We start from the raw sequence: 25,362 nt of genomic DNA, 5'->3' as shown, positions 1-25,362 counted from the left end.
AGTGGTAAGGTTGCTGGAGGGGAAGCAGGAATCATTGCAATCACAGCCTTCTGACTGACTCAGAAGTTAACAACCAAACTCTCAACATAAAGGTGTAGCAGCCAAAGCCCCCAGTGCTCCCTCCCGACGAGTGCCTGGAAACCACTGTCTCCACCATATGGTCGTAGCATGGATCATATTCTGCTGTTAGGGACACAAGGCTGTAATTCTGGATGGCATTCTTGACCAAGGACTCCAAGCAAGTAAATGACAGATAAGGCCAACAGTGGGCTGGAGAACTAGACAGTTCTGCCTCTCTAATTGTCCAATTAGTAAAATGAGGCCCCAGTTCTATGATATGGACACATATACACAAACATATACTCAGAAGTCTTCCTGCGACACGAAGAACCCACATGGTGCACAAAACCGTTTCTGTTGTATTCAAACTATATAAAACTAGAATATTGGTTATAAAATAATTTAACACTTATCTGCTTGCCTTCTTAGTATTTAAAAGACTTTTGGGACAGATGTGGTGGGTGGGCTAAGGGTCTTAAGAGACAAAAAAATTTAAAACCAATGTTTATCCTTCTTCAACACATTTCTCTTTAGCTAACATAACTATTAGACATGTTTTCAGTGCTTGTAAGCTTATGGAGGGGAGAGTTCATACCTGACACCATCAGACAGATTATATAGCACCCTAAGTACCTGAGCATAACTTGGGAGAGAGGTGGGGGTGGGAGGCTGTCAGGGCGAGTGCCTGTCACTAACCTGAGAGTGAACTGGGCTTCTACTCATGCTCTAAGTTTCTTATTTTTACTCTAGATATCAGTTTCTTAAAAAATTTCCCGATATTTTATGTCCTTAGGTGCCTTCAGGAGGCCCAGCAGGCCTTCAGTTAAATAAACACCATTAGGCTGAGACACTAAAGTCAAAATGGGCACAGTTAGCAAGTTAGTACATCTAGTCACTTAAGAATTTTAGCCTTGACAAAGATACTCCAGGGGGAGATAAATTAAAGTATTCTAGCCTGAGAAAGTCTCTCCCCCACCCCAATGACTCAGTCCAAATACACTGAAATATTTACTCTCCCTCTGATCTTCCTGGGCTCTGCAGGAATTTAGATTAATCATCCGTTAGTCTCCATCTTGGGTTGGGTTGGTGGGGAAAGGCTTTCATTGCCTGGTTAAATATTGGGGATTTTTTTTTATCCTGGGGTGGGGGGAGGACAGAAGGAATATTTGTTGAGGGACTCTTGAGAGCTAGCTGGTGGGTTTCTTGCATACTCCAATGAGCACTGAGCCCCCAGGGAAGTCAAGAGGTAGAGGGACGCCTGCTGCATGTCTAGGGAGGCTGCCTACCGCCATGTGCTTTCATCCATTCCCTGAACACCTGCTCACATAGCAGGCCTGGATCCACGTGCAATAATGAGTAAGACACGGTCCCTGCGTGCAGGAAGCTTACAGTCTGACAGGGAAGACAATTAGACAAACAATTAGAGTAAAATCCCACAGTTAGAATAAAATGTGGGCTACTTCCCTAGCGGCCCTGCCTGAGGTGCCCCTGCCTCTCTTTAACTCATTCTCACCTTCCTCCAGCCACCCTGGTTATCTGGCTATTCCTTGAATAGGCTGACCTTGCTCCCAGTTTTAGGGCCTTTGCACCTGCTGCCCCGGCTGCCTAGAGCACTCTCTCTCCAGCTCACTGAAGTCTCTGCTCAAAAGTCCCCTCCACCTAGAGCCTTCCTTCACCACCCAATGTCCTCACCCATCCTCCAGAAGGATCCTTTCCACCCTTCTCGGTCAGTATTTGATTAAACTATGTGCTGATTATGGTGTGTCTCCCCATCAGAACGAACGCGCCAGGAAAACAGAGCTTGTCTGTCCTGCTCACTGCGGCCTCCCCAGAATGATGTCTGGCCCAAAGCAGGGGCTCAGTACAGATTTGTTGGAAAATAAGCACAATGATAAGGGAGACTCCTGGGAAGGGCTTCCTAAAGCAAATGACATTTGTTGGGGAGAGAGGCAGATTTTGGAGAAAGGGGTTGCAGAGGAGAGGAGGCAGAGAAAGCTGGGTGAAGTGGCCGCAGAAATCACATCAGAGTGCTGGGCCAGAGATTTCTGGATGATTGCAAAACCTTGGCAAGAGGCTAATGAGGTGAGAAAGAGCACCCACACCTGGCGTTCTGAGGAGCATCGCCGGGATTCTCCGCTGAGCGTGCCTGCAGCACGGCCGCCCTGGAAAGGGCCCCCTCCCGGGAAAGTGGATGGCCTGGGCGCCCTGCTCAAAGGCGCCCTCTCGTGGCCACAGCCCCTACAATGGGGTCCTCCTCAGATTCTAGTGTCTGCTCGGTGCCTCCCTCCCTCCCTCTAGGATTCTGGGATTCTCGCCCTTACTTAAAGCAAACGAACAGGCACACAGATGGACAGACAACCTCCCACCCACTGTGGCAAAGCTGGTCCTTTGGTAAAACTGCTTAGACTTGGCATTTTGAACAATTTTACCTTGTGTAAAAGTTGGGGGGGTCTGTTGGACAATCATCACAACTGCACACACTGAGCCCTTCCTCGGTTCTGAGGACATGACGTGTATTTATTAACTTAATCCTCAGTACTGGGGACTGTGACTATCAGTGTCCCCATTGCACAGAAGAGGAAGGCGAGGCCTGGGGGTTGGAATGGCACCCCTGTGGCCAGGCGAGCTGGTGGTGCAGCAGGATGCACTCCCGGCCAGTCTGCTCCACGGCCAGGATGGGACTGTGGCTGGTGCCACACTGAGGGTTAACGGAAAGGCCAGGCCTTGGGCAGCGATGGAGGGGCCAGAACCATGCTGGGTACAGTAGGAACAAACGTCTCTCCTGCGGTCACCCCAACCCCTCGGCCGCCCCCAGAGACCTGGAGCCCCAGGAGCTGCCAATAAAGTAAGAAAAACCCCACGGCTGAGAATGGTGCAGGACGTGGCCTTGAGCTGCCTGAGCGCCTCGGGGCAGGGAGCCAGGGGGTATCACTGTGCCAGGCTCAGCCCACCTCGCTCCTGTGCAGACAGCCCACCCCTGTGGCCCGCACATGCGGCTGCGTCTCTCAGCCTGCTTCACCATTTATGGTATCTGAGCCTCTGTTTGGCCTTCACAGGCCAGCAAATCCCCACACCGGGAGGGAGTTCTCACTCACTCAGGGCTGTTCTCAGAGAAAACCCAAAAGGTTCTGGCAGAGTTCTTGCTGGGGACCTGTTTCTGCTTTAAAACACGCTTGGATGGGCAGTCACCCAGGCCCTACTACTCCCACAGACCTGGGGACAAGGAGGACGCCCCCAAAGACTCCTTGATCCTTCATCTAGGGACCCCCCCTCCAGAGGGACTATTAGCTCAGCTGGGTCTCTTTAATCCAATCTAAACCCAGGCAAGTGGGGACAGGCACTGGATTAGCAGGGCCACTGGCTGAAGCTAGCGGGGAGAGAGTCTTGGGCAACAGACCCATCACATGTCACTCTGGCCCTCTTGCCCGTTACTAGGCTTTGGAGTAGGCCACGTGGACCTCCAAGGAGAGCCCCCTGTTGGGAAGGTGAGGGCCGCTCCCCTGGCCCAAAGAGACGAAGCTCAGATCTCTTCTTGTTTCATTACCACAATTTCCGGAGGCCCCTTACTGAGCCATGAAAGGAGATCTGTGGGGACAAAGAGAATAGATATGTCAGCCACCATTCTGGCTGACAGATTCCCAGGGGGCCAGAGTCAGGCTCCCACCTGGGTGTGAACGGCTTCCTGGAAGGAAGAGGAGGCAGGTGAGGACTCCATGCCAGAGCACTTCAGAGAAACGGGGGAGGCCCAGGAGTGTGCCCCTTGTTGGCAGAGAGCCTCACAGAGCCAGCGTCAGCACAAGCCCCTTCATCCTTAAGGGGTGACACTGCCCAGCCTACAGGGCTCAGGCTCCCCCTCCGGGCCAGTGGATTCACACTCTGGAAAAGGGCAGGGCATAGGAATGAGCACAGGCTTGAAGTCACGGCGATCTGGGTCTGAAAGCCCAGTCTGACTTATCAGCTTGTGTGTTTAGGCAAGTTGCGTATGCTTTCTGAGACCTCCAGACCCTTCCGTCTAAAATAAGGGCAAGCAGGGAGAGCATGGCCCTCCCCATGGCTGTTGAGGTCTAAATGAGAAAGCATTTAGTGCAGTAACCAGCGCATGATTTTCCCCTTACCCTTTTCAGTGAAACCGGGTCCTGTGGCCGCCCAGAAGGCAGCTGCTCACGTTATTGGGAGACTCTACCCACAAGACCTGAACCCCGGGGGACAGAGGGAAGAGACATGGTCTCCTGCCAGCATGCTGGGAAAGCAGAGCCCCCAGGCCCCAGTCACACACAGGAGCGGGGGCCCAAGCCTGGGACGGGGGCGGTGGGGTGGGGAGGCAGGCTTACCTGGATACCCTGACCCCAGGGAGCACTCCCTGGGCACTGTCACCATGCCCGCTGACCCCACAGCCCAGACAGCTCTGTCTCGAGGGCCGTGACTCCCCTGGAACTTCCTGGGACTAAGGGCTCGGCGAGGATCAATGGATGAGCATGGTAATCAGATTACTGGACACCAGGCTGCTGATTATGAAAAACCAGCCTAGGCTGGTGGGGAGGAGCAGGGTCAGAAGGAAAAGGGCAACAACCTGGGACCCTCTCGAAGCCTCAGTACCAGCACTCTGTTACCCAGTGACCCCCAGCACGGGAGGTGGCATTTGTGAGACCCCTAAGTCCTAAGAGGGTATGTGAGTACTCCTCCTGGGACATCTTTCAATGTGCAAGGACTTCTTCCTACCACACTGGAAGCTTCTTGAGCCAAGGGAGCCCTTGCCTCTTTCCCCTGCATCTTCCCTCAGCCCCGCTGGGGTGAGGGGGTGGGGGACGGGCCTTTGCCTTGTCACTGTGGACCTCTAGAGGCCATTTCCTCCACCTGCCTGCCTTCAGGTGCAGTGTGCTCTTTCTCCCAAGCAGATGTCTGCAGCAAAGGTGCTTCTAGAGAGGTGCCCAGAGGCTCCTACCATGGACAGTGACCCGGGCACTGCAGGACACCTGCCCCACGGTGTTCTTGGCCAGACAGGTGTAGGTGCCATCATCTTCCGGCAGGGCATCCTGGATGTGGAGCTCAGCCACACCGGCCTCGCAGGACGAGTGAGCATACTGGATGGGCTGCTCTGTGGAGGGAAGCACAGGAAGACTCAGGCCAAGGGGCTCCCAGTGCTGGGGCTACTGCTGTCATGTCACCATGCTCGCTCAGATCCACTGCAGGCTGACGTGTCAGGCCCTCCCCTAGCCAGCTGGGCAGAGAAAGCAGGTGTTTGGGAGGGACATGGAAGAGAGGCCGTGGTTGTTGGGGTGCAGGAGCAAGGCTGGGGCTGGAAGGACTGTGGGGAGAGATTCTGGAGGCATTTCGAATGCAGCAGGGAAGGGGGCAGAGTTCTGTGCATTTTGTTTAAAGAAACAGTCCCCACATCCACAGCCTGGACTCCACAGAATTCTGAGCCTGGAAAGAATCTTACAGGGTCATGTGGCCCATAGCCCAGCCTCAGGCACAACAGGCCTCACCCAGACAACAGGAGGCTCCTGGCTCCTTTTAGACATCTCCAGAAATAATGATTCCATTTCCCACTGCAGATATTCATCAGAAAGCAAGCGTGTGACCTCAACCTGACGTTGTAATTAGGTGCATTTTGGTGCATTTTAGGGTTCATGGAAAAGATAAATATGGGAAACTAAAAATGACTCTGGCCCCTTCTTCCCAGAGTCCCTAACACAAGAGGCCCTTTATTCAGGTCACATAAAACCCTGCATGGAGATAGAAGTGCATGCTATGAACTCCAGTGGTTTCCTTAATGCTATATGTCCCTGGGACTTTATCATTCCAGGATGTGAGCTTTCATTTCCAGGAAAAAAAAAAAATCTCATTACTGAAGATTCTGGCCCCAGAGCAGGAATGTGTCTGCTTACCATATAGGAAGCGACTGTCAGTTTCTTCCCTTGTCAGGCCCCAGGGTCCTGGTTTGCACTTCATAAAATTGGGGGTGGGCAGTGGGGGGAAGGAGAAAGTACAGAAAGAAGTCCTCTCCCTGCAGTGCAATGTTTTCTTCTGCACATAGCAACACCTCGTGTCTCTATGACAGTTTGCAGAGACTGCCAAGCAAGCATGCCATAGGGCGGGAGGGAAGAGATTCTGCCCTTCATAAAGGTGGGGCTGGGAGCTGGGAAAGGCAAGGGCCAGGATCGGGCTACTGAGAGGACTGAACACTGCTCTTCGCTTTTTGTGGAAGAAAAAAAAAAAAAAAAGACACTCTAACACCTCTCTTCCTTGCAAATACCAGTACATTTCATGACTGCCATCAAAGTGCTTCTGCTGTCGAAATGTGCCAACATAGTGTTTAAGACCTCTTTTGTTACTGGAGCATAACTCATTTTGGTCCTACACACATGGGATAGAATGGTGGCCCCAGAAAGGAGTTGTTGGCTCAAGGCACTCAGAATTTGGAGACACAGAACTCTCCCTGCCCGGAGACTGGGACAAGATGGGTAGCAGCCAGGGGAACTTGAGCACGATCGCCCTCTAGTGGCAATGGTGTGGAAATGCCAAGATTGACCAAGAATTAAAACGGTGGGGTCGCTTTTCCAGGTCCTGAGGGGTGCAGACCAGGGATCAGCAAACTACTGCTGACAGGCCAAATCTGACCTGCAGCCTGTTTTTGTACTGCCTGAAAGCTAAGAATAGTTGTTACAGATTTTAAATCGTTGAAAAAAATCAAAGGGAAAATATTTCGTGATCTGTGAACATTGTATGAAATTCACATTTCAGTGTCCATAAATAAAGTTTTATTGCAACACTGCCATACTTATTCATCTACATATTGTCTCTGGCTGCTTTTGTGATGCCACAACAGCAGAGTTGAGTAGTTGTGACAGAGACTGTATGGCCAGCAAAGCTGAAAATATTTACTATCTGGCCTTACGGAAAATGTTTCTTGACCCCTGGTCTGGACCCTGAGCCAGACGGAAGTGAAACTCTCTTACTCAGATCCATTACTAGTCTTTAACATCGTGTTCTGTTCCAGCTGCAAGGAGGCTGCCTCTCTGTAGTCAGTCACGGGATCCGACAGAAGCTCTGTCCACAGTGAGGGGTGGAAGGGTGACCTCAAGTGTCACTTATTTGCCCACGAAGATGACACACAGGAAGACTATATGCACCTTCTCTCACTTGACCAGAGATAATCTCTAGCAAAGCCTAAGCAAACTATACCAACTGGGAAGGTTCCCAAGTAACACGTCAATAGTGTAGAAACGGCTATTTGGTGCGTCAATAGTGTAGAAACGGGGCTATTTGGTGCATAGGTGACAGGTGCCGTTGTCCCTTAAGGAGCCTATTCTATCAGCCCTGAGAGCTGGCTGAGGTCCCAGAACTTCTGTTCCAGCCCATCTCCTCACCCATAAAGAAGCTGATGCCCGGAGAGGTGAAGGGGGGTGTCCGAGGTGCCCTGGCCCCTAGATGGCAGAGAAGGCTAAGTGCCCTGGTCCCCTCACCGGCAGTTCTCCTTCATCCTCCCTGTGGATCCCCAAAGCGGGGGTTTCCAAAGCAGACCCTGCCCAATGCCATCAATTTGATGGGCTGTTCTCAGTTCTAAAATTAGAGTCCTCCCATACTTTTGGAATCGAAAGGCTTTTTTTACCAAGAGAAGAGTGATCATATATGATAACTAATTTTTTCAAAAGGCCTTACTTGGCAAAAAAAAAAAAAAAGTTGGCATGTCTCTATAGGACTATAACATTACAACGAGTTACTTGTCTATGAATCCCAAAACCAACTGCCACTAAATAAAAGGCGAGGTTCCATGAGTAACTTCTAGTGTCGTTCACTAATTTGTTAATTTGTTCATTTATTGACTCAACAGATATTTATTGAGGGTCCACTATGAGCCTGGCCACATAAATGAACCAAACTGCCTGTGCAGCCATGTACATTAGCTGTTTTATATAAAGGATCTAATGTACTTCGCAACCACCACACTGGGAGGCAGCTGACATATTCATGTGTTGCAGGAACTCAAGGCTCAGATAGGAATAGCAACTTGCCCGATGTCCCCAGCCAGGCGATGGCAGACGCCACAGTCCCGTGAGCTCTCTGTACCCTGTAGGTTCTGAGGGATAAATGGGGCAAGCCAAGTGAGAACGCAGGCAGGGCCAAAGGGCCCAGGGGGCTAGAGCAGGGGGGAACTCACCATTGAGCAGCCAAGTGATTTGGGGGACCGGGGTCCCCTGCACAGAGCACTGCAGCACAAAGTCCTGGCCCTCGATGACAGTGCAGTCCTTCAGGACCGTGGAGAAAGAGGGTGCCACCTCCGTCGCGGCGAGCCCTGCAAGGGCAGAGAACGGACAGGCCGTCTCAGACCACAGCTGACGTGCTCTGCTGAGGCACTGCAGTCACCCCAAGCCTCACGGGCAGTTGCACCCAGAGTTCCTCAGGAGCCTGGCTTGGCCTTAACCTCTCTTCAAACTTGGAGGCAGGCAGCACCACAGGTGTGGAGACCTGGAGCCTGAGGCTGAGAACCCAGCAGGGGCTTATTCACGGTCACAAAACAGCCCAGGTCCGGGAGTGCTCAGGACACGGGCCTGCCCCCTCTCCTCTGGGTCTCAGGCATCTCCTATCCTGTCTTGCCTTTTGCTGTCCTGGAGCATCCGCAGAGCTCCTTCTTCCCTGCTTTCCTGGTCCCCCTGTACTCCCCAGTGCCCCTTCTCTCCTTTAACATATCCCATCGGACCTGCACAACCTTGAGAATATCTTTGTACTTGTAGAGACAATATGCCCACCGGGGAGGACATTTCAATTTTAAAGTGTTACTTTTTCCAATTCCAAGACTGGATCAAATAAATGACAGAGACTCGCATGTGTCCCAGTTTTCCAACCTAGGCCAACAGCTCGGGGCTGCTGGGGGCCTGGGACTATGCATTACTAAGTTCCCTCAGGATTCTGATGCATATTTTCGTTGAGAACCACTGAGCTGAGCTTTCCAGAAGCCCTCTACATTGGTGGACTGGGGAGCATTTTGTAGTTTGGGGGGGGCCTTAACTAAGAGCAATAGGGATAGATCGTCTCTTCCACGAGCAGAACATGTGGCAGAAATGTCAAGGTGGCTGACAGCCGGGAAGGGGGAAGGGATTCGGTGATTAGAAGAGGCCTCAGCGGTGCCTTTCAGGAGAAGCTATCCCATGCAGTGGTGAGGGGTAAGCCATATGATACTGCAGGGGCTTAAGGACAAAAACTGGTACGGGAGGGCTTACTATGTGCCAGGGACATTCCCACATGTGACTGTGACAGCGCCATGAGGTCGCTTTCTTCAGCTCATTTTATAGACCAGGTTAGTAAGTTCTCATAGTCCAGCCCAATGGCGAAGGCAGGCTTTACACCTGGCTCTCTGACTCTGCGTCCCCACTTCCTCCTCCACACCAGAGCTCCCCTACGGGGGGAGGAGGCTGGGGGAGAGCAGCTAAGTCGGAACAATGGGGCATCTGATCGGGACTGGAGCTGAGGAAAGGGATGGACAGACTACCTCGAGAGCTGTGGCCACCTCTATCCCTTTTCCCAGCCGGCGTCACATTCCCTCACAGGGAAATGCCTTTGGGAGCCATTGAAAAAATACGGACTTCTGTGTCAAACCAACATGGGTTAGAAATATGTTATCTTTTACCAGGCATGTGACCTTGGACAAGTCGTTTAACTTCATCACAGCTCAGTATTCCCACCTGGAAAATGGGTGTGACTACAATTATCTCCTCAGACCACTGGGATAACTAAATGGAACAACAGAGGTAAAGCATTTAGCACAAAGCCTGGCACACTGAGCAAGCTTTTGTGGAGTGTTAGCTGTTACATCAAATGGAAGCTGGGCATCGAGACTAGACCTGCAGTGAGTTTGGGGGTGAAAGACAGTGGAGAAATAGAGTGGGAGCTTAAGGGGCCACTGAGAAAAAGGAAGATTTTCTTTCCGTTTTGACCAGAGCATGATAGTAGGGATCAGGTGGCCTGCATCTTGGCGAAGTCATCCGGAAAGGTTTTAGAACAGTCAGTATCCCCAGGAGAGAGCCCAGAAGTACTTCGGCAATGGCAGAGTAAAGGCTCCTGAAAACCCGCTCCTCCATACCAGCAACAAGAACACTGGCAGAAACAGTCGAAATCAACTTTTTCAGAACTCTGGAAATTAACCAAAGGCTTACAACATTCTGAAGAGCGTGCATTCAAAAACAAACAGCTGACCGTTGGTAAGAAGAGCCACGCTGGCGGCCCGCTTAATTCCCATCCAGTTTGCCCCAGATCTTGTGGTAGCTCTGAAGACCATATTCTCTTTCACCCCCAACTTGCTGCAAGTATAGTCTCGATGCATGGCTTCCATTTAATAATAACAACAACCACTCCAACAAAAGCCTGCTGGTTTTCAACCTTTTGGTGGACCTGATGCCACGTGTCCATCCCCTGCACAGAGGCTCGGGTGCTTGGACTTGTGAACTCTACAGGGCACCCCCACCTCCAAATGGAATGGATACTATTTCTTAGAAAGAAATTCATGACCATAGTGAAAATCCCAATTAAGAAGTAAATCAACAGTATGCATGCAGTGGGAAGTAAGACTACCCCCCACCTCTTCCTAAGCATCCCCAGTTTCCTTTCCTTGAGGCAACGCGTGGACCCTTCCAGAAATGTTTTATGCACACATAAGCATCTGTTTGCACATATCTACATACATTATTTTCCTTTTATGCAAATAGCATATGATACACACAGCTCTGCACTTAGCTTTTCTCCCTTACTGGTATCTTGGACATGTTTCACCATCAGAGTCTGCAGGTCAGCCATATTTGTTTTACTGGCTGCATGGAATCCTACTGCACGGATGAATCACTAAGTTCTTCTCTTTTCTTTTCTTTTTTTGGGAAATGTTTATTATGGCAAATTTCAAATACACACACTAGGAAAGAGAGCAGTCCGTGGATTATCATATACTCGTTTCTCAAATTTAATAATTATCAACTCACGGCTGATCTCATTTCATTTGTACCCCCACCAACTCCCACTACACGTGGATTATTTCTGAAGCAAATATCATATCATTTCACCAGTAAACAACTCAATTTATATCTCTAAAATACAAAGGCTTAAAAAATAACAAGACCACCGTCATATCTTATAAATAGCACTAATTCCATTATACCAAATACCTTGTGAATGCTCAAATTTTCCTGGTGTTCTCATTAAAAAAAGTTTTTAAAGTTGTCTCTGTCAGGAGCCACACAAAGTCCAAAGATTGTGATTATTGATATCTCTTGCCTGTCTTTTCACCGATGTTTCCTAAAGGTTGTCCCTCCCTTCCTCTTTCTCTTGCAATTTGTTTGTTGAAAAAAAAATAGACAAAGGTTATTTGTCCATTGAACTTCTAAAAGCCTGAAATTTGCTGACTCTATCCTTGTGGTTTAATATGTTCCTCAATGGGTCAAGGGTCCCTGAATAGCATTTAAAATGAGGAAATTTCATAGAGAGATAGATGGGTACAAAAATATCTATCACAGTTTTGTTACAATAGTGAAAAAATGGAAACAGCCTAAAAATTCGACAGTAAGAGCAAGCGTAATCAGGTACACTATTCTATGAAACATTATATGGCCATTAAAATCATGTTTTTGAATAATATTAAGTAATATAGAAAGAAGTAGTATAAGAACGATGCTTATGTAACATGAGCAAGTTAGACTAGGAAGCAGTATACAAACAGCACAATGCCGATTTTGTTTTAAAAACATTAAAATATCATTTATTTCTGAGTCATAAAACTATATTGTGTTTAAATCCCCCAAAACAAACAGGCACAACTTTTATAAACAGATATTACAATAAACATAGAAGATGCGGGATCCCACATCATCTCATATGACTCTCAACGTGTATATTTAGGGAATGTTTGGTTCTCTGTGGTTAGAAAAGTGAGTCATGGCACTCCTTGGACAGTTGAGGAACCAGAAAAGGGAGCTCTCAGCAGGGCTGAGCATGAGGGGTGGGCATGCTTCTTCTGAGGTGACTCTGATGTGAACTCCTCATCAGGAGTCACCTGTCCTGGAGCAAGGACTTTCGCCTTGGCATGTGGGTGGGAATGATGCCTCTGTCGGGCTGTACACCCTGCGTGGGGGTGGTAGGTGATACTCCTGCAGGGTAGGACGCACCCCATGGATGCCCCCCCCCCACAGAGAAACAGGGTGACTGGAGGCGCGTACTCACGTTTCACCAGGAGGGTCCAACTGCAGGACACCTGGCCTCGGACATTGCAGGCCGTGCAGCTATAGCTCCCACTGTCTCTGGCCCGCGCGCTCAGCAGGCAGAGGTAATGGCATCCGCCTTCTTCATAAACCTCAACCATGCCTTCTCGAATTCTCACAGGGGCACCTTCCAGGAACCAGGTCACTTCAGGCTTTGGGGTCCCTGAAACTACAGGGCGAGGTGAAGGACATGAGGTTCCCAGAGAGTGCATTGTGCTTGTGGGGCAAGCAGGATGCTGGACCTGAGGGAGAGGCTCGTTCTGGTTTGAGAGGCCCTCCTGCAGAATAGGCTCTCTTGCCCCTCACCCTGCACTGTGCACGAGTAAACCTCTCAAGGTGGAGGCAGGGTCTGTGGGGAGGAGGGACATAGGGCGACAAGCCAGGTCTCCAGATCAGCCAAAGCCAGCAAAAGGGAGAAAAGAGCAGGAGCCCCTGTGGCTTGTTTTCTGATGGCGATGGTGATGATGGGTTTTCCCCTCTAGGGTGGTTAGGATCAGGACACAGGGCCGATGCCATATCCAACAATGAACAACGGGCCACCGTTGGGTGTTTCTCCAGAACAAGGCACGTTACTAGACTGAGTCCTTCCTATAAGGTGGCTTCTGGGGTGCTCTGGGTTCTAGTCCAAGGGGCTGGGTGGATACCACTGTGCTGACGGAGAGAGTGGCCACCCAGGGGCTACACTGGTGGGGCGGATGGGACGGTGACCTTCTTTAGCTCTACTCACCCTCGCATCTGAACTTGACTGTCTGATCTTCACTGACTTCCTGGCTTTGGGGTTTGCTCTCAAATTTGGGGAAGGTGGAATCCCTCTGGCGCTCCATGGGGATTTTCCTTGTAGCAACCTTGCTCACCACCCCCTGGCTTCCCAGGCTGGACTGCCTGGTGGGGAGGGTGGCTGGGGGGCACGCAGCTGGCCTCTCCCTCTCCTCTCTGGAAGACGAGGGGGCACCCGAGACCAGTGCTCTTGGTTCTGGCTGGACTTTTGCAGCCTGCAGGGTGATGGTGCTAGAAGTCTTTTGTAGGACGGGGCTCCTCAGGGCCTTCCCGGGTGGGTCCCCAGACCACTCCAGCTGGGACTCCCGCAGGGGCGGAGGCTGACTACTTGTGGCCCAGGTCGGGGGGCCCCCTCTCTGGGTATTGGAGCAGTTCTTTCTCTCGGCAGCAGACGCAAGGCTGTCCAGTTTCGGCCCCTGTGTGGTTCCACTGGTCACTTCCTTCCTGATATCTGAATTGGCCGCCTTTGTTCCTCTCACCAATGACCTGTTTGGTTGTGGTTGGGGTGGGGGGCAATGGGGAAGAAGAAGGAGAAATAGAATGGTCATCTGGTTACTCACAAGCTTTACTCATGACAAGCCCAGATTCCAGCGATCACAAAAGCCCACAAATGAAGACAGAGTGCGAGCAAAAGTCTCTCTCGGCAGCTTTCTCAGCTTCCCAAGGCAGAGGGCAAGCAGCCATTCCTGACACTTCCTTGCCCCTCATCCCGATCCAGAGCCTGTTCTATCTGCATTTATCCAATCTGCCTTTATCCTACCCCCCGAGCACCACCCTAGTTCCCACCATGCAACCGCCTCCCCCAGGTCCTTGCTGGCCCTCTCTGATCCACGGTCTGCACGGCAAGCACAGCCAATCTCCACCGCACCGAGAATGAGACTGAGCTTCACAACGTGGCCCACAAGGATGCCCTACGTGAGCTGGTTCCCGCTGCCTCTTGGACCTGACTCCTGCCGGGCAGCAGCCACACCAGTGTTCTTCTGGGTCCCCCAGGGCCCACCTCTCTGTCATCTCCCTGCTTTCACACATGCTAGCGCCCTGCTGGGAGCATGCTCCCCGTGCTTTTCTTCACCTGGCTAACATTCCCCGTCAAGGGCCTGAGCTCAAACAGCAAGTGTCCAGGAAGGGTTTCTCTGACCCTCTAATCTAAATTAGCGCTGCTCGTTCCTCTGCCCTGGACACACTGCAGCCTGTAACTCTGGCTTCGTGCAGCTCTGTTTAAAGCCCTTTCCCTCCACCAGATGCCTGCCCACCCCGCAGACCCAGCATCTGGCTCCAGGCCTCATGCACGGGAAAGGAAGCTCCTGAGGAAGATGGGCTATGTGGGTGAGCGGACCCTGCCTGGCCCGTGTCAGGCTCCCTGGTCAGCGCCCCTCCTAGTGACAGCTAACTGGGACTGGCCAGACGCTAAGAAAGACGACAGCACTGTGTCTTCGAGAGCCTCACTACGATGGCGAGCCTGCTCCAGAGCCTGTGTGGCATACTGCAATAGGAGAACAAAACAAAACCTAACTATGCCCCCAGCGGTCAGCTCTCCCTCCTATACAATGACTTGGAAATTCAGGGCATTTCTCCATTACAACCTCTCTTTTCTTGCAGGGCATCTCAAGATGGAGACAGTGATTACAAAGCCTAGACGTACCTACTGGCATTGTCCAAACCTGGAAAAAGGGAGAAGGGGAGACTGTTAGTGGACTCTTTTACGTACCAAGAGGAGACAGTGATGAGACAGCACTGGTTTTCATCTCTGACAGAGTGTTCACCTCGTCAGCTTCCGCCTGGCCCCCCCACCAATGCTTGTCCCTCCCTCCGCCCCTCCCTCAGCGTCCCTGGTGCTGAACTGCTTGGGTTAATCTGAGGAGTTTGTCTGAGCCCCGCTCTGAGACACCTTCAAGGCCTCCACTGCTGCCCTGGGCCTTCTCTGGAAGCCTCGGCAACCGTTCCCTATGCCATGGGACCTGTCCCGTTCACCAGCCACAGAAGGAAACCAATCAAGGGACAAACCAAAACAAACATCTGAAAATTTCAAACCCAAACAGTTTAACTTACGTGCGGCCCTCAAAAACAAACCTCCCAAATGATCAGTTTTGACAAATACCTGCTTTAAAAATGTACAGGGAAAGTGTAATTTCATTCAGTTCTTTAAAGAAGAAAACATACTATAGATATATTCTTTTTCCCTGCCATATCGTTTTTAAAAATTTTGTCGTGGAAAATTTCAAAACATACAATAGTAGAGAGGATATAACCAATTCTGAAAGCCATCGCTCAGATTAAGGAAATAGCACCATGTTGCCTGTCTTTTCTGTTCCTTTTTGTTTTGGTTTTCAGAGGAGCTTCTTCTGGGAGCATTTTAAAACACATCCCGGGCCACACATCATTTTGTCACTAAGTACTTGGGAGGGGAGCAGTTCTTTAATTCAACGCTAGGGCAAGTAAGGGGAGTGGCTCAATCACTCTTCTCAATGCCTAACAGTGGGTCTGAGCCCACAGTGAGTTGTGAAGTCTAATTCTTCAGTCCAGACCAGGACTTTGATGGTGTAGAATGGAATAGAGAATGCCAGCAGGTACTGTGCATCGTACAACTCAGGACCGCTTCATGAAACTTGTTTCAGTTCAATATGTTTATATACACATGTACACATGTATGTCTTGAATAAATTTCTTTCTGTGGGTTATGAAGAACACTCCAGCCAACAATGGTAAGGAGAGCAAGGAGGACTAGTTTCTGAGAAAGGCAGGGAATATGGAAGAGAAAAATCGTAGAAGAAAAGAGGGTAAGAAAGGGGGAGGAGCGTGAAGGTTTTTTCCCTCCCCGATTCCCCAAATCCCACCTTGCTCAAGGTTCCCGCTCCGCCCGGCGGAGTGATGCCAATCCCCTTCACCACCCACGCTCCCGCTGCCACAGGCTGGACTTGGCGGAACCAAGGGGAATGTAAAGGGGAGACACATTCAAAGAGATTTCCAGGGAAGAACCGACAGGGGCTAATGCCTACGGCAAGGAGGAGGCAAGGGTCAGAGGAGATGCTGAAATGCCCAGTCCAGGTGAGGAGGAAAAGCAGAATTCTGCGGTAGAAAGAGTTAAGCTGAGGGAACACCTGATGTGAAGGACGGAGTGGATGATAAGTTAAATTTGAGGCAGGCTAAATTTGGGGTGATGGCGAGGCATTTGCAATGTCCACTCTTGGCAGTTGCAATTAGAGGTACAAAAAGGAATGTGAGCAAGAAGAAAAGACTGAAGACACAGGTGTGGGGCACAGCGCCGGGACACGAGTTCAAGACTCTGCCCCCGGGGGAACGCACGGGCAGGTGGGTGGGTCAGTGGAACGCGGATCTGTAATGGACAGCAGCTCCCCCTAGCAGGGTACAGACACCAGGCAGGGGGGTTCCTTGCGAGCCCTCCCGCCACTCGATACCTTGGATAGAAAGCTCGGCCGACATGGAGGCCTTCCCCGACCCATTCACCACCAGGCACGTGTATACTCCCACGTCATCGCAGCTGACCTCATGGATTTCCAGAACTTGTACCCCATTCTTCTCAGACATAGACACACGGGCACTTGGCTGCAGGGGAACCTCTCCCTGTGGACGGCAAGAAGGCAGATGGGTCAGAGAAACCTGCTTACCTTTTGGCACTATCTAAGCCTGGCTGGGACGGACACCAGGCCTGGGCAGCAGAACCCTCCGCCCTGGGCTCTGTTGATGTGCTCAGAGAGCAGTCTTTGGACAATCCAAGGGTCCCCCGACTCGAGGTCCATGTGTGTGGTGTGGCGTCAGGTCCGGCTTAGAGCAGGTGTATGAACTTGTTTCAGAGGAGGCCTAGTTTGAGGTGGGGATCCTACATTCCTCACTTTAGCTCTGCTTTGCCTCCCTCTCCTTTACCCTTTTCCCAGGCTCAGTCCGGGAGAACTGGGAAATAGGGAAAAGGTGTCCCCTCACTTATTTTGACCCAGGACTCCCATCTGTGAGAAAGCTATTCTCGCAGGCCTTGACCCCAAGCTTTCCCTGTGGCTCCTCACTGCGCTGCTGAAGGCCCACCCCGCCCCTCAAGACCCTGCTGCTGCCACTCCCCTCCCCCACCCCTCTGCTCTGCCTTCACACTGCCCGGCCCTGAATGAAATACTCCCAACCGTATTCTCAGGTATTCTGAGGAAGGTGGCATCATCTCTGCCTCACAGATAAGGAGACCAGTGCTCCAAGAGACCAAATGATTTGCCCAGCATCATGTGTCTTATGAATTAGGGAGCTGTGGCTTGAAACCTAGTCTCATGACTTCAAATTCCACTCTCTTGAGATGGTCAGGTCTGTTCTGACTCAGAAATTTTATGCTATTTGGGGAGTGTGTGGATTATAGGGCATGGTGAGCTGAGTTGCAGAGGCAGAGTGTGCAAATAGGGGCAGGGTCAAGCATGGCTATCGGACACACAGAGAACCCTGAAGAACCATCTATAGTCGAGCAGAAGGGACTGATTAGAAAGACAGACTCTTGTTGGTCCAAGAGTCTAACCCTCCACATTCAGGGTCCCCAGGCCGGGGCCAGAGATGGGGCAGATAAAAATCTCACCTTGAGCCAGGTGACCTGTGGTTGGGGCCGGCCAGTGATCTTGCAGGAAAACCGTCCCATCTGTCCTTCCTTGACTATGGCTCGGCCCAACTTGGTAGCAAACTTTGGTGGGCACTCTCCCCAGATGCTGGGACGGGTCTCCATGACAGGGGCTACAAATCTGTCCCTGGAAAAAAATTAGCAGAGAGTCCAGCAGCAATTCAGATCTTCTCTCTGCCCCTACCTATATCGCTTAAGTTGGGTCAGAGACCAGCCAAAGGCAGCCTTCTCAATTCTGTGCCTTAAACACATTTCTCATGCATCCTCTGGAAAAGTCTGTGGCACCAAAACCTATTTCCTCTACCTCCTGATCATGCAGCAAGACTTCATATACTGGCCTCCCTTGTGGTAAGGTATACCTGAATTCTACTGAGCTCTGGCCAAAAGCCTGGGTTTTGGCCAACAGACCGCAAGCAGAAGTGATGTATGCCAGCTCTTGGCTAAACCCATAAAAACCTCCCGTGAGATTCTCCACACTCTCTCTTGCCCACTCTTCTGGCTAGATGCAGAAGATCCAAGAGAGGCTCCAAGGCCAGGAGATGATGGAACTGCAAAATGAAAGGAGGCCGGGTACCTGAACGATGATGGCAAGGTTCTCCACCTGTTCAAGAATATCTAAGCTGACTTTGCTTGAGTGAGAAATAAACTTTCCCCGTGTTAAACCGTTGTGATTTGGGGGCTTGCCTGTTATAGCAGCTACTGTTACTTACCTTTACCAATACAGGTTTCCTTTCCCTAAGAAGTGCCACATATGGATTGCCTCTTCTAGGTCTGCTTACTTAAGTCTGACTATTGCCTTGATTGTCGGCGGTCCCTGCAGACTGGGCACACAGCAAACTTCCTCAGCATATAGCAGCTAGACCAGTCAAAGGGGCTATCCACACAGGCTAGCAGGTCAGGAGGCACTGTGTGAGACCCACATCACATCCCCGTAGGCTCCTGCTTTACTTATTATAACCCAGGATGCCCAAAAAGACTTACACCCCAAACCTGTTCTGTCAGGTCAGCAGAAAAAGTCAATCCCGCCCTTACCCTGGCTTGAACACCCCCCCCCAACTTACCCCAAGGTTTTGGAAACAGCAGGCTGACCATGCTTCTTCATAAAGCCCCCTGCAAGCAGGAAACAAAGAGAGAGAGTCTTGAACTTAGAGCAACGAAGCTCAGGAAGAGTCAGCCACAGAGATGGAGTGGGATAATGCCAGAAATAGTTCACCCTGACTGAGCCTGTCTTGGGCCAGGCTCTATGGTGGATACTTGACATACATCATTTAAGGAGGCTGGTACTACATCATCCTTCTATTTCTTAAACAGATGAGAAAAAGGAGTCACAAAGCCAGTAATAGGGCAGAAATGCGTCCATGTGCACCTGTCCTAGACCACTCAACCATGGTGCTGAGCTGTTACATGCCACTTGACCTTCTACTCCGGGGATTATCTGTGATGATCCAGAACCTCTCCAGAAGACGACCCTGCTGAAGCGAGGGTGGGAGATGTACATGCATCTCTCTCACCAGATCTATTCACGTTGGATACAAGCAACATTCCATCCTCGCGCTTGTGGCCCAGCAAACAGCAAGATGTGTCCTGTGGGCATGGAGCAGATCACTGGCACTGAGCTCACTAGAACCCGCACCAGCAGCACCATGGACACTGCAGGTCCTGGGTAAGGTGCTGTCATCCTGGACAGGAAGCGGTTAAATAGCAAACCCAGTCAGGCGGGTGGTGGTGGGGGGATCACTGCTAGCGGGGAGGGGCCATTCCTAATGTGACCAGGAACAGGAAGTGACCATAATGTGGTGGGTGTTTTGGAGGAATAGGGAGGGGGAAAGGAGGACATTTCTGAGACAGTGATCAGCCTGGAAGTTCTCTTTTTGCCACAAGCTGGGAATGTTTATAAAACCCCACCCAAAGCACACACAGAAAGCATGGAAGTCATTCCCGGAATATCAGCAGGCAACTGCAATAGGAAATTTGCAGGGTGTTTACTGGAAAAGGGTAAACTTCCTTAAGTTCCAGCACCCATTGCATCTGTATGAATGCGTAGGAACATGGGAATGGGGGCTGCGTATTTCCCTCGGCTGGATCTGGCTCAAGGACTAAAGAACCTTAGTCGAAAAGGATTAAGAGCAAACACCAGCATTGCAGGTAAGTTACAGTTCCAGTGGGTTGACAATTATTGTACATGTATTTCTATTTAACGTCACTATTTAGCGAGTTGTGTATAGTTTTCATTCCATAAGGTGGGTTTGGTTCTTGTCACTCAATAGGCTATTCAAGGTTAAAAGGACTTCTAAGCAGATAAAAGGAGAAACTTGTTCTGGGAGGACCCAAATGACAATCGCCATCAAGATGCTGGGGCCCCTCAGACAATCACCCTCAGATTCTGGAGGAAGTGCCAGCCAGTCAGTCCCTTTTGAAAATAATGGAGCAAATGAGAATCCTAAGCTCTAAAGATGCTCTGGTCTTAGACCAGAACCTCCCTTTCTGTGCCTTCAAATCAAAGGAAATGATGCTTAAAGTAGAAAAGAAAGTTTACAAAGCTGTTCATTTTTCTTGTTGGTAATAGTCAAAATTGGGAACAGTGTAAACACCACACAGTAGGAAGATAATAAGTGTTGTTAAGTAAAGTGTACAATTAAACATCTTATTCTGCCATCAAATCATCAAATTATGTTTAAGAATATATAAAACAGGCAGAAATAGATTAAGATCTTATATCATTTGCTCCTCAGCACATTCCACTTGGGCAGTGATCCTCTGTACTCCACTGAGCTCATCCTGACCACCGCCTTGCCAGACCCAATGGATAATCCTCGCCCCCAACACTCAGATGCTCAACAGCATTTGCTATGGGGCCATACCACTCCCAAGTACATTCTCCTCCACACTCTCCCGCTCTCATGAGGTGCCTATTCTTCTTCAACTACCTTCTCTGCTCTACTTTTGCATGTGGAGTGGCCCGGGGCTGAGTCCTGGGTCCTTGCTCCTACACTGCTGATCCCCACCCCCAACCCCAGGAGGTCTTAGACGGTCCCATCGCTTTAAATATCATCTATAAGCTGATGACTCTCAAACCATATCCCCACCAGAACTTCCTATTCATTCATCAGAAGTATCCAGAACAGTGCCCAAATCCTTACAGGAGTCAAATCCTTGTGACATAAAGGGATTTTATGAAAAAAGAGCAGGCTGCAACATTATCTATTCAATGTAATCTTAACTAGGAAAAAGTAAAATAAAGTATCCAAACACAGGAAAGCAACCAGAAGAAAATATATTGAAATGTTATTAACAGTGATTGTTTTGGGGTGGTGGGACTATGAAGAATTGATTCAGCTGTATTTTTTTACAACCTGTAAATACGACAGTAAAGAAAAAAACAAGACATGATCTAGTTACCAAAAATAAAGAAAAAAAGGAGGGGTGGGGTGGAGAAAGAAAGTAAAAAAGGAAAGAGATTCTGGCACCCAAACAGGTGAATAGGGCCTCTTGTATCTGCAAACACCAAAGCATCAGCCATGTACCCAATCACTGAGACTCCCCCTGAAAAATATCTGTGTACAATTCACGGCATTTATCAAGCTACTGTATCACTCATTTCGTCTCGGAGCAAAGATTTGATAAAAATTAGACTGATCATCTGATGAAGGGATAAAAAAACGTGGTCTATTCCTACAAGGAAATATTCAGCCACACAGAGGAACGTACTGACACATGTTTCAACATGGATGAACCCTGAGAAAATTTGCTCAGTGAAGAAAGCCAGACTCAAAAAAAAAAAACGTCTGATCCCATTTATACGAAATGTTCAGAAGAGGCAAATGGATAGAGACAAAGTACATCAGTGGTTGCCAGGGGCTGGGGTTTCTGTTCAGGTTGATGAAAAGTTTTGGAACTAGATGGCGGTGATGGTCACACAACATGGTGAATGTACTTAATGCCACTGAATTGTGTACTTTAAAAATGGTTGCGATGGTAAATTTATGTGTATTTTAACCACAATGAAAAACAGACTAGGCATTTTTAAGATTCTTGGGAGCTAAACATCTTAATCCAAAGGCTAAAATTCTTTTATTCCTTAAAAAAAAAAGCAAAAATATGACATTGCCTAAAAGAAGAGCAAAAGAATGCTGTTTGAAGGTACTTCTGTATCAGGGTGAGAGCAGTTTATGGCAGGATCCAAAGGGAACAGAGCAAGCAGTCAGCTAGAAATGGAACGGGGTGCCTATTTTAATGTGAGTTAACACCAGAGAGTTGACATCAAAACTAAGAGAGAATTTGGGCTAAAATAACTAATAGGATCTATTTATAGGCAAAAATTTGAAGTTGCAAGTTGTCAGATAAGGCAAAATTAATTTTGTGAAACTATGAAAATCTGGCAGAACAGTAAGGTTATGGAGAAAAGTAAGTGGAAAGGGGATTGGGATGGAAATGCCAAACACAGAAGAGTAAGTTAAGAGAATTGGTGAAGACAGGATCGAGTTAGTGAGGGGGGGAAAGGCCAAGGCACTGGAAGTACTTAAACAGTTCCCTTAGATTTTTCAAGGACGAGTAAAAGAGAATGCAGCTGGCAGGTTTTAGGAGTGAAAAGTTCAACAGTGGGGAGCTAGCACTTTTTGTTAAAGGATACAGAGGGCCTGGGCTGGGACAGAGAATGCTGCCAACAAGGGGAATAATGTGATCAAGATGGTAAGGAGATGAAATGCTTCCAAAATACATGATGATATAACTTATCGTCCAAATAGGGACTCTTGACACTGAAAGGGACATAATTAATAATTCTGCCAGGACAAGAGGAGTAAACCAGGGCTGTTCCAGGCAAACCAGGGAGCAGTCGCCCTACTTGCAGCCAACTTCAAAGTGGATTTTAAGGATTGCTTAAAATAGTGGTTTTAATCAGAAAAAAATGGGCATTTTTTTTTTCTAACAGATATTTAGTAATGCCCCCTGGGCCATCCACAGAGTTCACCGCCACCCATATATCATCTCAAAAAGAAAATAAATGTAAAGCCGTAACTAAAATAGTAACAAAAAATAAAAGGAAAGTAAACTATCATAATACTTATTTCAATATGTAAGTGTTCAAGTATGACTATTTCGGTATGTAAATGCTCAGGTGTGCTAGAAGATGTAATGATGCTCGCACCGACTCACGGGCACATTTGGATTTAAAAGCAAATGATCAAGCAGTGCACGGTCAGGGAGCCCTGGCTTGCAGGACAGGGGTTTCATGGGGGTGTAGAGAGTGGAGGCTACAGGACTGGGGTGGCTAGGGCACGGGGGACATGCACTTAAGTGGGAGATGGGCAGGAGACTGACCTTCCAGAAGAGGAAAGCCAGGCAGACTTGGTGGGGGGAGGGTGCAGGCCTTGTTTGGGACAGGGGCAACTAAAAGGCAAAGCAAAAACCTATAGCTCTTGGCATCCACTGGGCCAGCCAGTGGTGTGGATAAGGGAGGAACAGAGGAAAATCCGTACCTTTCTGGGACAAAGGAACAAAAGCGAAACAAGTGAAGTGGAGGTGAGGGGGCAGAGGTGAGTTGCCTTCTATCGTTTCATTGGCCAATGTGCTATTAAAAGATCCAGCACCCTGATCCCTCTGGTTTGGATCCGGGAAATGCCTTCTACATGGAAACAGAAACAACCGTTGCTCATTTTCCAAGAAATCAATGCTTAAAGACAGGAGACCAATGGCAGCCCCCCACTTCCCCCTCCCACACTTCAGTGAGATATTTTGCCTAAATCAAATCATGTCATTTTCTTCTTGATACCCTCCAGTGGCTTTCCATCCCCAGGATCTAAGCCCTGACCGCCCCTCCAGATGTATCCTCACTCTGCTGACCCCACTAACTCTCTTACTATTTCTCACTCTAAACTGTGTGTGCAAAAAGCCCATAACTCTTTGTCTGGGGCTTTATTTCTGGTCTCAGCAGCAGACTCAGATCACACAGAAGGCAAGCCGGAGTGATGGAGAGTTCCTGTCTCAGGAAGAAGCCCTCAAGTGAGGACAGATGGGGATCTGGGGGGTAAAACTCCACCCTTCAGTTAACTCCGAGTTCCTAGGGCCACTCTTCCCCCTTAAATCCAATGATGTGAGGTCCTTCTTCCTCTTGCCCTCAAATCCCGACAGTGGGCTGCCGGCTGTCTTTCTCACACATAGGCAGGGAGTGGTTAATTCTGCTACAAACGTGACACTTGTTACTTAGTTACAGTCTCTCTTTCTCAGTACAAGTAGATCTCAGCGGGCAGGGACCCTGTCTGAACTGTTCTGCTCTGTCGTCAGTGCCTGACACAGAGAGGAGAAGAGCCGTGAACGGGGCAATGGATACAGGGATTTGCTCTTCACTCCCTGGAGACATTCTAGGATGAGGGGGCATAGCTTTGTTTTGTGGCAGAGACAAAAGTGGACAGCCTCAGAACCCATCACCTCCAGAGGAGGAAGCTGCAGAAAGAAGTCCACAGTGGTGGAGGCAGAGGAGTCTGCAGGAAGAATGGGGCACCTAATAGAGACAGAAGAAAGAGTGATGATGGCCAAGGCCGGGTCCAGAAAGGAGTGTGTGTGTGCGGGGAACTAGGGTTTTGCCCCTCCTATTTATTTCAAAGAAAACTCCCTAAGAGGAGGGAGCTCCTGGCCAAATCTACTCCCCAGTGAATACGTATTCATTATTTTTAAATTTACTTTAAAAAAATTGTTCATTGCATTCTAATGCAGAGTGGTTAATGGCTTGGAATTTTTTTCAGAGATGAAAAGAAACTTTCTCCACGTCCTCTGAAACCTTTGCTCTTGCTACTCCACCTCTCCTAGAATACAACATCCCTGTTACAGCTTTCTCACTGCCCAGGGCACTGGGCATGTCAAGCCATGTATATTTATTATCCAAACTGGGACTCTTCTGAAAGCCAAAGGAGGCTCTGTAACATTGGTAGAGTAAGCAGAAACCAGATAAACGGTCACCCTAATGACACCTGCCGTGACCACAGGCCTGCAAAAGGGGCAAGCACCTGGCAGCCACGTTTTATGCTCATCACCCTGCCCTGCACTGTACAGGTTGGAACACGGTGGCACCTGTCCTCAGGATGACCAATCCCAAACTTGCCAGCAACATGGAGGAAGGACTGGATGCGAGCTAGCTCTGGTTATATCATACGTGGTCTCTGCGCATCTTTTCCTGCTTCGTGGCTGCTTTCTCGCAACCTGTGTGCACACGTTCCCATTTTGCCTTTGCAGCCCATATCACATACCACTGCTAACTTTTACAGCAGGTCTGTGTTACCTAGCTGATATTCCTAATGGATAGCTCAAGAAGGAGAAATGTGTCAGATTCCATGAAATAATTCAGGAATATTCTAACAAAGTATTTGGTAATAATTCAGGAATATTCTAATAAAGTATTTAGTGATGGTTAATTTTATGTGTCAATTTAACTGAGCCATGGGGTGCCTAGATGTTTGGTCAAATGCTATTCTGGATGTTTGTATGAGGGTTTTTTTTTTTTAAGGTTTTATTTATTTGAGAGAGAGAGAGAGAGTGCCTGTGCAAGTAGTTGGGGCAGAGGGGGAGGGAGAGGGACAAGCTGACTCCATACTGAGTGTGGAGCCTGACCTGGGGCTTGATCCCACAACCCTGAAACCATGACCCAAGCCGAAACCAAGAGTCAGATACTTAACCACCTGAGCCACC

At 49.2% G+C, this 25,362-nt stretch overlaps 1 protein-coding gene and 1 long non-coding RNA gene across 10 annotated transcripts in view; one reads left to right on the top strand and one right to left on the bottom strand.

The window, feature by feature from the left end:
• MYLK (myosin light chain kinase) overlaps positions 1–25,362 on the bottom strand; it is a 173,349-nt gene that overhangs the window by 97,595 nt on the left and 50,392 nt on the right. For 3 of the 5 annotated variants that reach the window (XM_027583955.2, XM_027583953.2, XM_027583954.2), the window contains exons 4-11: positions 18,744–18,792; positions 17,644–17,809; positions 16,496–16,661; positions 14,722–14,740; positions 13,030–13,565; positions 12,265–12,471; positions 8,222–8,356; positions 5,003–5,155 (exon numbers count right to left, since the gene is read on the bottom strand). In XM_027583955.2, coding sequence (XP_027439756.2) covers positions 5,003–5,155; positions 8,222–8,356; positions 12,265–12,471; positions 13,030–13,565; positions 14,722–14,740; positions 16,496–16,661; positions 17,644–17,809; positions 18,744–18,792 — 1,431 coding nt within the window. Of the gene's footprint in view, positions 1–4,391; positions 4,436–5,002; positions 5,156–8,221; positions 8,357–12,264; positions 12,472–13,029; positions 13,566–14,721; positions 14,741–16,495; positions 16,662–17,643; positions 17,810–18,743; positions 18,793–25,362 lie in introns of those variants that run through there. The other 2 variants (XM_027583956.2, XM_027583957.2) reach the window with 2 other exon arrangements.
• The window catches only part of LOC113916857, a 39,566-nt gene continuing 33,777 nt past the window's right edge, over positions 19,574–25,362 (top strand). For all 5 annotated transcript variants that reach the window (XR_003518057.2, XR_003518056.2, XR_003518058.2 and 2 more), the window contains exon 1: positions 19,574–19,827. This is a non-coding gene — a long non-coding RNA (uncharacterized LOC113916857). The remainder of the gene's footprint in view (positions 19,828–25,362) is intronic.

This window comes from Zalophus californianus, chromosome 1 (assembly GCF_009762305.2).
Source record: "Zalophus californianus isolate mZalCal1 chromosome 1, mZalCal1.pri.v2, whole genome shotgun sequence".
NCBI classification, from domain to species: Eukaryota; Metazoa; Chordata; class Mammalia; order Carnivora; family Otariidae; genus Zalophus; species Zalophus californianus.
The sequence above is the reverse complement of the archived record's forward strand: the minus strand, read 5'-3'. Positions and strand labels throughout refer to the sequence as shown.